At 41.7% G+C, this 13,433-nt stretch overlaps 1 protein-coding gene across 3 annotated transcripts in view; it reads left to right on the top strand.

The window, feature by feature from the left end:
- The window catches only part of LOC112228867 (voltage-gated potassium channel subunit beta-3), a 44,983-nt gene that overhangs the window by 30,340 nt on the left and 1,210 nt on the right, over window positions 1–13,433 (top strand). For 2 of the 3 annotated variants that reach the window (XM_024394576.2, XM_024394577.2), the window contains exon 14: window positions 65–5,796. In XM_024394576.2, the coding sequence (XP_024250344.1) occupies window positions 65–154 (90 nt within the window). In that variant the 3' untranslated portion in view covers window positions 155–5,796. Of the gene's footprint in view, window positions 1–64; window positions 5,797–6,595; window positions 6,665–6,854; window positions 6,944–13,433 lie in introns of those variants that run through there. The other variant, XR_002950095.2, reaches the window with a different exon arrangement.

The raw sequence follows: 13,433 nt of genomic DNA, 5'->3' as shown, positions 1-13,433 counted from the left end.
AAGCAAGCAATCACCAAATGATTTTGGGCTAGTCCTAAACTGACGTTCCATGTTGTGCCTGCAGCTTATTTCACAGATGACTCCTCAGACCGTGGCTGAGATTGACTCACTCTTGGGAAACAAGCCCCACTCCAAGAAAGAGTCACGAGCATGAAGAGGAACCGATGGAGATAAAGGACAGAGTCAGAGAAAGATGACGAAAAGGTGATGGCGTCGAGGAACATCGCTCTTTCACCCTCCAGTATAATCAACAACCTGCATGTCCTCAACAACATTGTGCTTCCAGTATTTGCGCATATCCATTCGGCGGTTTGCATTGTATCATGTATGAGAAAACAAATCTATATTTTAATGTGCAAAAACAATGATTAGATCAGATATATTACAGATCCCTCACTGACTGATAATGTCTATGAAAAAGAAGGTGAGGCAGGTAGTCTAGCGGTTAAGAGTGTTGGGCCAGTAACCGAAAGGTCGCTGGTTTGAATCCCTGAACCGACTAGGTGAAAATCCGTTCGATATGCCCTTGAGCAAGGCACTTAACCCCGTAAGTCACTCTGCATAAAAGTCTCTGCTAAATGACGTAAATGTGAGGCCAAATCATGGAGCGTTTGGTTTCTTCCAGAAAGACCAATGAGGGTAAAGTTGGAGATAGGAGGTAGTTAAATGGGGGCCCTCAGTATCGTCAAGCAAACTGCACTCTACTTTATCAACAATGAGATGATAACTTTTTGATGCCATGAAGCAACTTGAGACACAGCTCTGCACTCTCCCACTGACTTTGTGACCAGTGCTGTCATAAGACACTCTTTCTCCACAGTTAGTGAGTCGCTATGACGTTTAGTACCCAGCAGAGAGCCAAAGGTTAGCAGCACATAGGTGTCTGGCTTGTCATCTCCTTATGTGACTGGCCCGTCACTCTGTGTCCTTTAACAGCAGTGTCTTCCTAGGTGTCTTCTCTGTGTATAAACTGTGTGCATGTCCCTTTAAGAGAGACCAGCCCAAGCAGGGTGTAAATGTGGCATGGCTTTTGTGGTTTGTGTAGATTTGCAGTGCCCCTCTAAGCAGTCTTTTTGCACTAGCAGGTGGGACGGGCTGATCTAGGCTCTGCACTGGCGGGCACATTGTGGAGCTTTACTTTAATTACTCTCTGCAAGCCCGCTGACAGGGTCTGTGTCTGTGTGACGTGTGTATTGTCCTCCACGTCAAAACTATTTCTGCGTCAATAACAATGACAACTAAGGCTTTTCCTACTTGTTTTGGAAGAGCCTATTTACTCATCCACTAAAGACTGTGGAGAGTGGACCCCCTAATGAAAGGTACTGTAGGTCATTCTTCCTCAGCCTTAGACAGCGGGTACAACCCACTGTGGTAAACTAGCAGTCGTTCAATGTGTTTTTGTTGCTTTGTTTTAACATTTTAAATGAGCCCACATAACATGCAAATCATGACCTTTACATGAAGAATTCTTCAAAGTGCAACGTTCGCCCTGTAATGTTCTGTGTGTTCTATCTCACTGGGAATGAGTCAGGCCGAAAGAGGTAGCCGAGTGAACTCAAGTGTGTCTGAATTGAGAAATGATTGGCACCCTTGATAAAGATGAGCATAAAAGACTGTATAAAATAGTAAGACAAATACTGAGCTGTATTGTACGCAAAATAAATGGGGAAATTATATCATTTCATACAAATACAATTCCTCATAAAATAGATTTTGTTTAACAAGTAATCATTTTGTAAAAAATATGGAGGTCAAAATTATTGTAATCTGTTTTCAATACTCCTGCAACCTCCCCTTCCAAGGATAACAGCATTGAGCCTTTTTCTAAAATGTTTTATGAGATTGGAGAAAACATTGGGAGGGATCTTAGACCATTCCTCCGTACAGAATCTTTCCAGATCCTGATATCCTTTGTCTGTGTTTATGGACTGCCCTCTTCAATTCATACCACACGTTCTCAATGGGGTTCGACTCCAGAGACAGAGATGGCTATAAACTGTCTGGACTTGAACCTCATTGCATTGCAAAATGTTGATTTTGTGGTCAATTAACCATTTCTTTGTTTATTGTTATGTGTGCTTGGGGTTATTGTCTTGCTGGAAGATTCCCTTGTGGTCAAGTTTCAACCTCCTGGCAAAGGCAACCAGGTTTTGGCTAAAATATCCTGGTACTAATTAAAGTTCATGATGCCGTTGACCTTGACAAGGGCCCCAGGACCAGTGGAAGCAAAATAGCCCCATAACATCAAAGATCCACCACCATATTTTACAGTAGGTATGAGGTACTTTTCACATATGCATCTTTCTTTCAACACCAAACCCACCACTGGTGTGTGTGGCCGAAGAGCTCAATTTTCATGTATTCTGACCATAGCACCGGTTCCAATCCAATTGCCAATGTTGTTAAGCAAACTCCAGGCGTTTACATTTGTTGGATGATGTGAAAATAGAGGTATTTGGCCACGAGAGTACAGGGATGCCCCTATCTTTTTCATGTTTGTTTTTTTACTTGATAGACAATCTCCTCTGGCCAATTGTATTAGTATAAAATAACGATTTTTGAGTATACAATATACATGTAGTTCAGTAGTTTTAAAGTCTTTTTTGCTCATCTTAATCAAGGATGCCAATAATTCTGGGGGTGACTGTAAATAATCATTTGGACTTTGATTAAATGCAATGTGCTTTTTTGTACTTCTCTGGGGATGAGATTTAGACAATGTTGTGTTGGAAGCAGATTATATTGGGTGTTTCATTGGGCAGCCTGAACCCAGCTGCTTGGCCTATTTCTGTAGTTCATTGTAGTTTTTCCTTACCAAATATTATAATTCTTTCCCAATTGTATTATAACTTTCAGTCAATTTTTGTCTCTATTTAACTTCTGTTAATTCTGCTATGTGAACCTCTCATGTTTGTGAACCTTGGTTTGTGGTCAGGCTCAGGAAAACGCTCCAGGGCACTAGTGAATTTGGAATGAGAGAGATTTGTCCCACACTTGTTATCCCACTGTCATTACTGATGAGTGTTCTCTGTGCTTTTTGATACTGGTTTGTTTGTCTTCTAATCACTGGTGTATGTAAATACTAGAATATGGAATATTGGAATGTGACAAAATGTTGGATTCTGAAGTGAGCAAACGACAAATCTAACCAGATTGACATGTTGTTTTGTTCTGTGTTTATGTATTTTATTAGCAGGCTCTAAGTTGAACTGAAAAGCATCCACCTAATGTACATAAATGCCTAGATCGCTCCTTAAGACTAGCGTTGCCTGCATAACTTATATTTTACTGTCTTGAAACAAAAACCTGAAAAAAGAGAAAGAAGCCTTGAATGTATTACTGTATGCTTGCCCTTAAAATATCAGAAGAAAATTATACCTCATATGTCATTTGGTGGTCATGCAACCAGATCTACCGGCAGCTTGGCAGGGCCACACACACACACACACACACAGTAGTTATCATGGTCTGCCTGCCTTTTGGCAAAGCTGAAAAAATCAAGTAAAGATTTTGCATTGATTTAAAATCATATCAAGCTTCTGTATATCCATGTTCCCCCAAGAACCATTAAATGGCTAAAAAAGTGTTTGGTAATATTGCGCAGTATTTCATTGGCATGCTACGAGCAGGTTAGAGAAAATCTTCCAGTGGTTTTCTATTGAATGCATCTCTTATATGCATTATTTGATGTTAATTACTTGGCTCATCTCACACAGTCACTCATTAAGGGTTCCACTCATCCTTTTTTGTGTAGGCAGAGAAAAAAATACAAGATGGTTTGCATTTAGCTGACAACCTTGGGTGAAGGGAACCTCAAGAGAATCATTACCATGGCAGCAACGGACAGGGATATTTTGGAGATGACCAGACATTCATCATTGCCACCTTGTGCCAGTGTGATTTAAATGGACTGGTCACCACCTGCTCACCACTAACACTCATCACCACCTCCATGCCCCTGGACATTGTCAAGACCACAGTACATTATCCAGGTGCCTGTCACCCCCTTGTTCTATGCCTTCCTTCTTTTTCTATCTCTCTTCCCTCTTTGCAAGTCTCAGTTAATTCAGCCTGTGGTTTCTGTTGAAACCATAGCACCAATTTTCTTAATGAATTTCTGCCCACTGCAGTTTGAAATGTATTGGGATGAATCTTGTCCTGGAGGCAAAAGCTGAGCGGTTTCCACTAGATGAGCCACCCAACAAAGTCAAAATCATCTACTTCGTTGAAAAAGATCATGAAAACAAAAAATGTGCTTTATGGTCTTATTTCAATGTTAGGGTTAGCCTCCCAATCCACATATTTAAATAGTAGTCGTTTTTTTTGTTCAAATGTAAAAAGCCACACCTTCATGGAGCCACACCCTTTTTCCCAATGCATTTACAGGCTCTTCTCGACCTTATGGAATTGATTGTTTTCCACAGGACGCAAGACACAATGTGAGTGACTAACGGCCAGCACTAGTACAGATGTGGCCTGGTGAATCTGCCTGCTCTCTCACTGCACGTCACATCACCTCTATGCGCTCTGTCTATTTCCCCATCTTCCCCTTTCAGTCTGTTCTCTGTCACCAGTCTGTCAACCCTTCTCCTCTCTGCTGTCTCTCCATCTGCTCAGTTCCTCTGTGTTGAAGTAAACACTCTGAGACAGCTGGATGTCTGACCTTTACAGAGTAAAAGTGAGAAGTGGGGAGGGAGAGACATCAAGGTAACAGACCAGTAGGCTCTGTTGTGTTTCAGATGATGACAGCTTTTTGTGTTAGGACTCTGAAAAACATGCACTGCACAGACTGGAAAAACAGAATTTCTGTCTGATTCCATCGTCCAAGCACCTTCAAGTTCAACCAGATCTTTTTTTTAGACAGAACAGACTGATCTAAACTGACAGATCAGATCTGTGTCTGACTCCCAGACAAGGGGGCTTGTCCAGCTCTTCACCTGCTGCTCCTTCCATTTGCTTGACAGAGAAATCACATTGACTGATACAATGTCAACAAAGTTCAATAAAGCATCCGTATACACACTGCATGGTATACTAGACTTCTGGCCTCCACAACTGTTTACAGATTTCCTCTTTTCATACGTAGTTTAACCTGTACTGTAGGACATCATCCTACCTTCAACTGATCAATCGCTTAGTTTATTTATTCATGAAAAGTAAAGGGATAGTAATGCTTTCGAATTTAATTCATGTTTTAATATTTATTTATTTAATGGAAAAAAAACATGTTCTCATTGATACAAGTTATTTAACATGAATATTGCCATTTATTGTCTGTTTTTTTGTGTGTGTAAATTGACCATCAGATAACAGCAAAAAGGCACAGTAAATAAACTCAAGAAACAAAACAAAAAAGATGATTCAACATATATTATTTCAGTACATTCACTACCAACAATTTGTCCAGACATAGAAGGCTATAGTAAATAGCCTGTTATGTTGATTATTCTAAGAAAGAATTGGCTAGCTCTTAGATAATTTTTCAGTATCTTTTTTTGTTTTCTTGTTGTGTTATTTCTTTCATTATTTGCTTAGAACGTTTCTTGTATTATTACCTACAGCCGGACACATCATTATATGTATATATACTGTATTTACATTCAGGTCTCTGACATTGCTGGTTCTAATATTTCTTTATTTCTATTTATTTTCTGGATTATGTGTGTATAGTTTATTTAATTTTTGCTATGTATTAGCTACTGCACTGTTGGAGCTAGAAACACAAGCATTTCGCTGCACCTGCGAAAGCATCTTCAAATCTGTATACATGACCAATAAAAATAGATTTTATTTCAATATTCTTTCTGTTGATATGCGCATGCGTATTACCCCCCACGAATGTTTTCAAACAACGTGCTTCTGGTAGTGATCATCCAGTCCAAGATGGCGGACCTCTTAGGCTTAATCTTAAAATCAATGGAAAACCCTCCAGCAGTGGGCGACAAAGAGAGCTGACGAAGGGACCGAGGTATCAGCAATATCAATCTAGTAATTTTTCCTCAATTCGTTTGTAACTAGTTGATTGTAATGAAAAGTTACAGGATCCCTTACGTGGTATTCCCAACCTCTTTATAATCTGTACAGAAAGGTATCCAGTCACATACGAGTATTTGCACTTGTGGTGAATTGCATCCTTGTTCAATAAAATGTCTCTGATTGGTAAAAAAAAAAAAAATCTGTTATTGTATTGCACTCATTGGCTAAAATGATCCTTCATTCAAGTGCTGCGTGGGAAGCTGTTTGTTCATGCAAAGCAGCTCCGCCTCTTTTACAGTCTGCGTTAGTTGATAATAATGAATATTATATGATACAGTGCATATGTAAATCACATGCAGGCTATGCTAGTAGTCCCTAATCGGGAAATGATATGTGAATTACACCTAAGCAACTATAGCATATGATCCTTTTATTTACTCAACCATACTAAATCCAAAGCCATATCATATCAACCTAATCAAAATTATATCTAGTCAATAAAAGTCAGTGGTATAGGAGATATATTCATACATATTCCACTCGTATGAACGTTAATAGGCCTACATTTTCAGTATGAAAACAATTGAATCATATAACCTTGTTTTCTATCCCTCAACAGACCAGGCAGCAAGAATGAAGAAGATGCAGCAGGATGAGAAGGAAAAAGAACGCCGAGTTCAAGAGAAGGGTGAGAGGCTCTGCCTGCAGGAGGAGGATTATGTTCTGCCTGCGGGGTTATTTTCTGCTCACCCAGATCAATGTCCAGTCAGTAACTTGGACAACCCAGCTCCAAACCCCTACTTTGTTTCCAATTCTTCAATGGTTGTGGTCTTTTGTGGGTAAAGATCAACCTAGTTTACCGCCAGCTCTTTTTTCAGATGGAGAAAGAGGTTCCCGAATTCATTCAAGCCAGTAGGCAACCGAAGAGGGAGTTCAATTCCATGGGAAAGATTGAAAGGAGCATATTGTAAGTGACGACAGAGCATGATCTATGCAATAAAACATCATATGGAACAGTTGCACATCTTTCTTTACATGTAAACTTTTACTGACGTCCTATCTTGTTAGAGGCATGATGTTGCAGAGGACGCTGGTCTAACATCGTTTTCTCTCCGAGAGGATTAGGAGAGCAGATACATCAGGATTTTTTAGAACGTCAGTCCTCTTTGGGTATTCTTTATGTTCAAGTTTCAAGTGTCACTAGATTTACAGTGCATTCGGAAAGTATTCTGGCAAATTTACATTTGACACATTTTGTTACGTTACAGCATTATTCTAAAAAAATAAAAAATGAAATATGACGTTTACATACAGTAAGTATTCAGAGCCTTTACTCATTACTTTGTTGAAGCACCTTTGACAGAAATTAGTGTTGACTCTTCTTTGGTATGACGCTACAAGCTGGGCACACTTGTATTTGGGGAGTTTCTCCCATTCCTCTCCGCAGATCCTCTCAAGCATTGTCAGGTTGGATGGGGAGCGTCGCTGCACAGCTATTTTCAGGTCTCTCCAGAGATGTTCGATCGATCGGGTTCAAGTCTGGGCTCTGGCTGCGCCATTCAAGGACATTCAGACTTGTCCCGAAGCCACTCCTGCATTGTCTTGGCTGTGTGCTTAGGATTGTTGTCTCGTTAGAAGTTGAATCTTCGCCCCCAGTCTGAGGTCCTAAGCGTTCTGGAGCAGGTTTTCATCAGGGTCTCTCTGTACTTTTCTCTGTTCTTCTTTCTCTCAATTCTGACTAGTCTCCCAGACCCTGCCACTGAAAAACATCCCCACAGCATGATGCAGCCACCACCATGTTTCACAGTAGGTATGGTGCCAGGTTTCCTCCAGACATGACGCTTGGCATTCAGGCCAAAGAGTTCTATCTTGGTTTCATCAGACCAGAGAATCTTGTTTCTCATGGTCTGAGAGTCCTTTAGGTGCCTTTTGGTAAACTCCAAGCGGGCTGTCATGTGCCTTTTACTGAGGAGTGGCTTCTGTCTGGCCACTCTAACATAAAAGCCTGATTGGTGGAGTGCTGCGGAGATGGTTGTCCTTCTGGAAGGTTCTCCCTTCTCCACAGAGGAACTCTGGAGCTCTGTCACAGTGACCATCAGGTTCTTGGTCACCTCCCTAACCAAGGCCCTTCTCCCCCGATTGACCGGGTGGCCAGTTCTAGGAAGAGTCTTGGTGATTCCAAACTTCTTCCATTTAAGAATGATGGAGGACACTGTTCTTGGGGACCTTCAATGCTGCAGAAATGTCTTGGTAACCTTCCCCAGATCTGTGCCTCGATACAATCCTGTTTCGGAGCTCTACGGACAATTCCTTTGACCTCATGGCTTGGTTATTGCTCTGACATGCATTGTCAACTGTGGGACCTTATATAGATACAGTGGGGGGGGGGGAGTATTTGATACATTGCTGATTTTGCAGGTTTTTCTACTTACAAAGCATGTAGAGGTCTGTAATTTTTATCATAGGTACACTTCAACTGTGAGAGACAAAATCTAAAACAAAAATCCAGAAAATCACATTGTATGATTTTTAAGTAATTAATTTGCATTTTATTGCATGACATAAGTATTTGATACATCAGAAAAGCAGAACTTAATGTTTGGTACAGAAACCTTTGTTTGAAATTACAGAGATCATACGTTTCCTGTAGTTCTTGACCAGGTTTGCACACACTGCAGCAGGGATTTTGGCCCACTCCTCCATACAGACCTCCTCCAGATCCTTCAGGTTTCGGTGCTGTTGCTGGGCAATACGGACTTTCAGCTTCCTCCAAAGGTTTTCTATTGGGTTCAGGTCTGGACACTGGCTAGGCCACTCCAGGACCTTGAGATGCTTCTTACGGAGCCACTCCTTAGTTGCCCTGGCTGTGTGTTTCGGGTCGTTGTCATGCTGGAAGACCCAGCCACGACCCATCTTCGATGCTCTTACTGAGGGAAGGAGGTTGTTGGCCAAGATCTCGCGATACATGGCCCCATCCATCCTCCCCTCAATACGGTACAGTCGTCCTGTCCCCTTTGCAGAAAAGCATCCCCAAAGAATGATGTTTCCACCTCCATGCTTCATGGTTGGGATGGTGTTCTTGGGGTTGTACTCATCCTTCTTCTTTCTCCAAACCCAGTGAGTGGAGTTTAGACTCAAAAGCTCTATTTTTGTCTCATCAGACCACATCAGACTCCCATTCCTCCTCTGGAACATCCAGATGGTCATTGGCAAACTGCACACGGGCCTGGCATGGGCTGGCTTGAGCAGGGGGACCTTGTGTGTGCTGCAGGATTTTAATCCATGACGGCGTAATGTGTTACTAATGGTTTTCTTTGAGACTGTTGATCCAGGTCTCTTCAGGTCATTGACAAGGTCCTGCCGTGTAGTTCTGGGCTGATCCCTCACCTTCCTCATGATCATTGATGCCCCACGAGGTGAGATCTTGCATGGAGCCCCAGACCGAGGGTGATTGACCGTCATCTTGAACTTCTTCCATTTTCTAATAATTGCGCCAACAGTTGTTACCTTCTCACCAAGCTGCATGCCTATTGTCCTGTAGCCCATCCCAGCCTTTTGCAGGTCTACAATTTTATCCCTGATGTCCTTACACAGCTCTCTGGTCTTGGCCATTGTGGAGAGGTTGGAGTCTGTTGGATTGAGTGTGTGGACAGGTGTCTTTTATACAGGTAACGAGTTCAAGCAGATGCAGTTAATACAGGTAATGAGTGGAGAACAGGAGGGCTTCTTAAAGACAAACTAACAGGTCTGTGAGAGCCGGAATTATTACTGGTTGGTAGGTGATCAAATACTTATGTCATGCAATAAAATGCAAATTAATTACTTAAAAATCATACAATGTGATTTTCTGGATTTTTGTTTTAGATTCTGTCTCTCACAGTTGAAGTGTACCTATGATAAAAATTACAGACCTCTACATGCTTTGTAAGTAGTAAAACCTGCAAAATCGGCAGTGTATCAAATACTTGTTCTCCCCACTGTAGGTGTGCATTGGTGATGTACCCACAGCGTCTATTAAAACATTCCTCAACCAGAAACCGTGGATTGATGGCAGCATTCGCGCAAAACTGAAAGCGCAAACCATTGCTTTTAATCAGGGCAAGGTGACCGGAAACATGACTAAATACAAACAGTGTAACTATTCCCTCCGCAAGGCAATCAAACAAGCTAAGCGTCAGTATAGAGACAAAGTAGAGTCGCAATTCAACGGCTCAGACACGAGAGGTATGTGGCAGGATCTACAGTCAATCACGGACTACAAAAGGAAAACCAGCCCCGTCGCGGACCACAATGTCTTGCTCCCAGACAAACTAAACAACTTCTTTGCTCTCTTTGAGGACTTCACAGTGCCACTGACACGGCCCGCTACCAAAACCTGCGGGCTCTCCTTCACTGCAGCCAACGTGAGTAAAACATTTAAACGTGTCAACCCTAGCATGGACAAACTGAAATGATCCACCCACACAGACAGCGTGGTGAAGAAGGCGCAGCAGCGCCTCTTCAACCTCAGGAGGCTGAAGAAATGCGTCTTGTCAACAAAAACACTCACAAACTTTTATAGATGCACAATCGAGGGCATTCTGTCAGGCAGTATCACCGCCTGGTACGGCAACTGCTCCGCCCACAACCGTAAGGCTCTCTAGAGGATAGTGAGGTCTGCACAACGCATCACCGGGGGCAAACTACCTGCCCTCCAGGACACCTACACCACCCGATGTCACAGGAAGGCCAAAAAGATCATCAAGGACAACAACCACCCGAGCCACTGCCTGTTCACCCCTCTACCATCCAGAAGGCGAGGTCAGTACAGGAGCATCAAAGCGGGGACCGAGAGACTGAAAAACAGCTTCTATCTCATGGCCATCAGACTGTTAAACAGCTGTCACTAACATTGAGTGGCTGCTGCCAACATACTGACTCATCTCTCGCCACTTTAATAATGAAAAATTGATGTAATAAATGTATCACTAGCCACTTTAAACAATGCCACTTTATATAATGTTTACATACCCTACATTACTCATCTCATATGTATATACTGTTACTCTATACCATCTACTGCATCTTGCCTATGCCGTTCGGCCATCGCTCATTCATATATTTTATGTACATATTCTTATTAATTCCTTTACACTTGTGTGTATAAGGTAGTTGTTGTGAAATTGTTAGGTTAGATTGCTTGGTAGATATTACTGCATGGTCGGAACTAGAAGCACAAGCATTTCGATACACTCGCATTAACATCTGCTAACCATGTGTATGTGACAAATAAAATTTGATTTGATTTGTGTGTCTTTCCAAATCATGTCCAATCACAATTGAATTTACCACAGCTGAACTCCAATCAAGTTGTAGAAAAATCTCTAGAATGATCGATGGAAACAGGGTGCACCTGAGCTCTATTTAGAGTCTCATAGCAGAGGGTCTGAATACTTATGTAAATAAGATATTTCTATTTTTTACTTTTAGTACATTTGCAACATTTCTAAAAAACCTGTTTTCACTTCATCATGATGGATTATTGTGTGTAGATGTATGACGAATAAGGCTGTAACTTAACAAAAATGTGGAAAAAGTCAAGGGGTCTAAATCATTTCCGAATGCCCCATGCATGCCCTTCCCTTCAGTTGTGCTGTGCATTTTATCGTTCTACCAGAAGCATAACTGAGTAGATCTGGCAGGAGTTTGCTCCATCCGACGATGGAAAGCCCCAGAAAGCTGTTTACAGGCGCAGACTTAAAGTAAGACTGGAGACAAACACAGTCGCTCACATTCACTGAGGAACAAAACTGAAGAGCAGCACAGGACACTCTGCTTCCCACAATTGAGTCTTGCTCCACCTTAGATATACTCACTCTAACAGTACTCATTTGAGGTTGGGTTCAGAGCTGTTGCTTTACAGTTTTTTTCGATTGCTAAACGACAGTGGGCACAACTGGAGTCACATGTGCAAAACTCTAACTACAGTCTGCACTACCAACAGTCACCTGAGCTAAACAGTTCACATCACCTGCAAAACTCATTCCAAGCAACACAACTCTTAACACATGGCTCAAAACACGCTCAGTGCAGCCAAACACTATGCACAACCCTCACTGAGATAACACACACTGTCACTCAGAACACACTGAGAGTAAAAACACTAGCATCAAACACCAATACAGAAAATACAAACTTTTCATCTTTACAGTTTGAACAATTTCAGTGACTTCATACAAAGTAATATTTTCTTCAAAGAAAAGAGTAACATTCTTTCACATGATTTATTGAAATTTTTAGAACCTAACAATTCTTTAAGGTAAATGAAAATTAGCAGTTTGCTTCAATAGTCTGTAGTAATTTACAGAATTACAGTAATGAGAAAAAAAAGGTAGAAACTAAAAGTACATACTGTAATTCGAACAAATAATTGAGGGGCTAAATCCTGCCTCTCTCTAGCATCAGGCCACAGGTTTTATTCAACATCACATCTAATGTTTTCTCTTGCCATGCACCTGGGGGAAGAACCTTCTGGAGTGCCTTATCCATCCCTGGCAGTCCTCTGGACTCGTGTCCTCACATCCGGCACGCATGGCTTCCAAAAGAGACATTTGGTCATGTGGGTGGTGACCAAACACTTTCCACATCCAGGCAGAGAAAAACTCCTCTATTGGGTTGAGGAAGGGTGAATATGCAGGCAGGTACAAAACCATAAATCTGTGATGTGCTGCAAACCAATCTGTGACAGCTGCAGAGTGGTGAAAAGCAACGTTATCGCAAACTATGACAAAAACTTGGGGGTTTCTTACTGGCTCCCCTGTTCTGCTGGCACTAGCTGAGTATAGAGCTGTTCTAGGAAAGCTATAAGCCTTTCTGTGTTGTATGGGCCAATGAGTGGTGTGTTGAGAAGCAAACCATCATTGGCCATTGCAGCACACATGGTGATATTTCCCCCCTTTGGCCTGGAACCTCCACAGTGGCCCTTTGACCTATAACATTCCTTCCTCTGCGCCGTGTTTTGGCAAGGTTAAATCCAGCTTCATCGATAAATACAAATTAATGTGGTCTTTCCAGTGCTTCCACCTCCATTACTCTCTGAAAAACAGTAAGTGCACAGTTTTACTGTAGAAATGCTAGTGTTTTTTTTACTGTAAATATTTTGTATAGCTGTGTACGTAACCTCAGACGTCTTACCTGGACATATTGGTATCTTTGCTCTTTTACCCGTTCACTGTTTCTCTCGAACGGTACAGTGTATAACTGTTTCATTGTAACTTGGTGTTTCTTTAGGACTCGAGCAATAGTTGTTGTGCTGACAGAATTAACATTTTCAAATATATCATTATCAGCCAGCACTCTATCTTGAATCTCCCGCAGTTTTATTGCATTGTTGACAACAACCATGTCAACAATAGCATTTTCCTGCGCATCTGAAAATATTTTTCCTCTTCCCCCTGTTGGGGGCAGCCTTTGGGTCC

The sequence above is a fragment of the Oncorhynchus tshawytscha genome, linkage group LG30, assembly GCF_018296145.1.
Source record: "Oncorhynchus tshawytscha isolate Ot180627B linkage group LG30, Otsh_v2.0, whole genome shotgun sequence".
In the NCBI taxonomy this organism is placed as follows: domain Eukaryota; kingdom Metazoa; phylum Chordata; class Actinopteri; order Salmoniformes; family Salmonidae; genus Oncorhynchus; species Oncorhynchus tshawytscha.
This window is presented reverse-complemented; position numbering and strand designations above follow the sequence as displayed.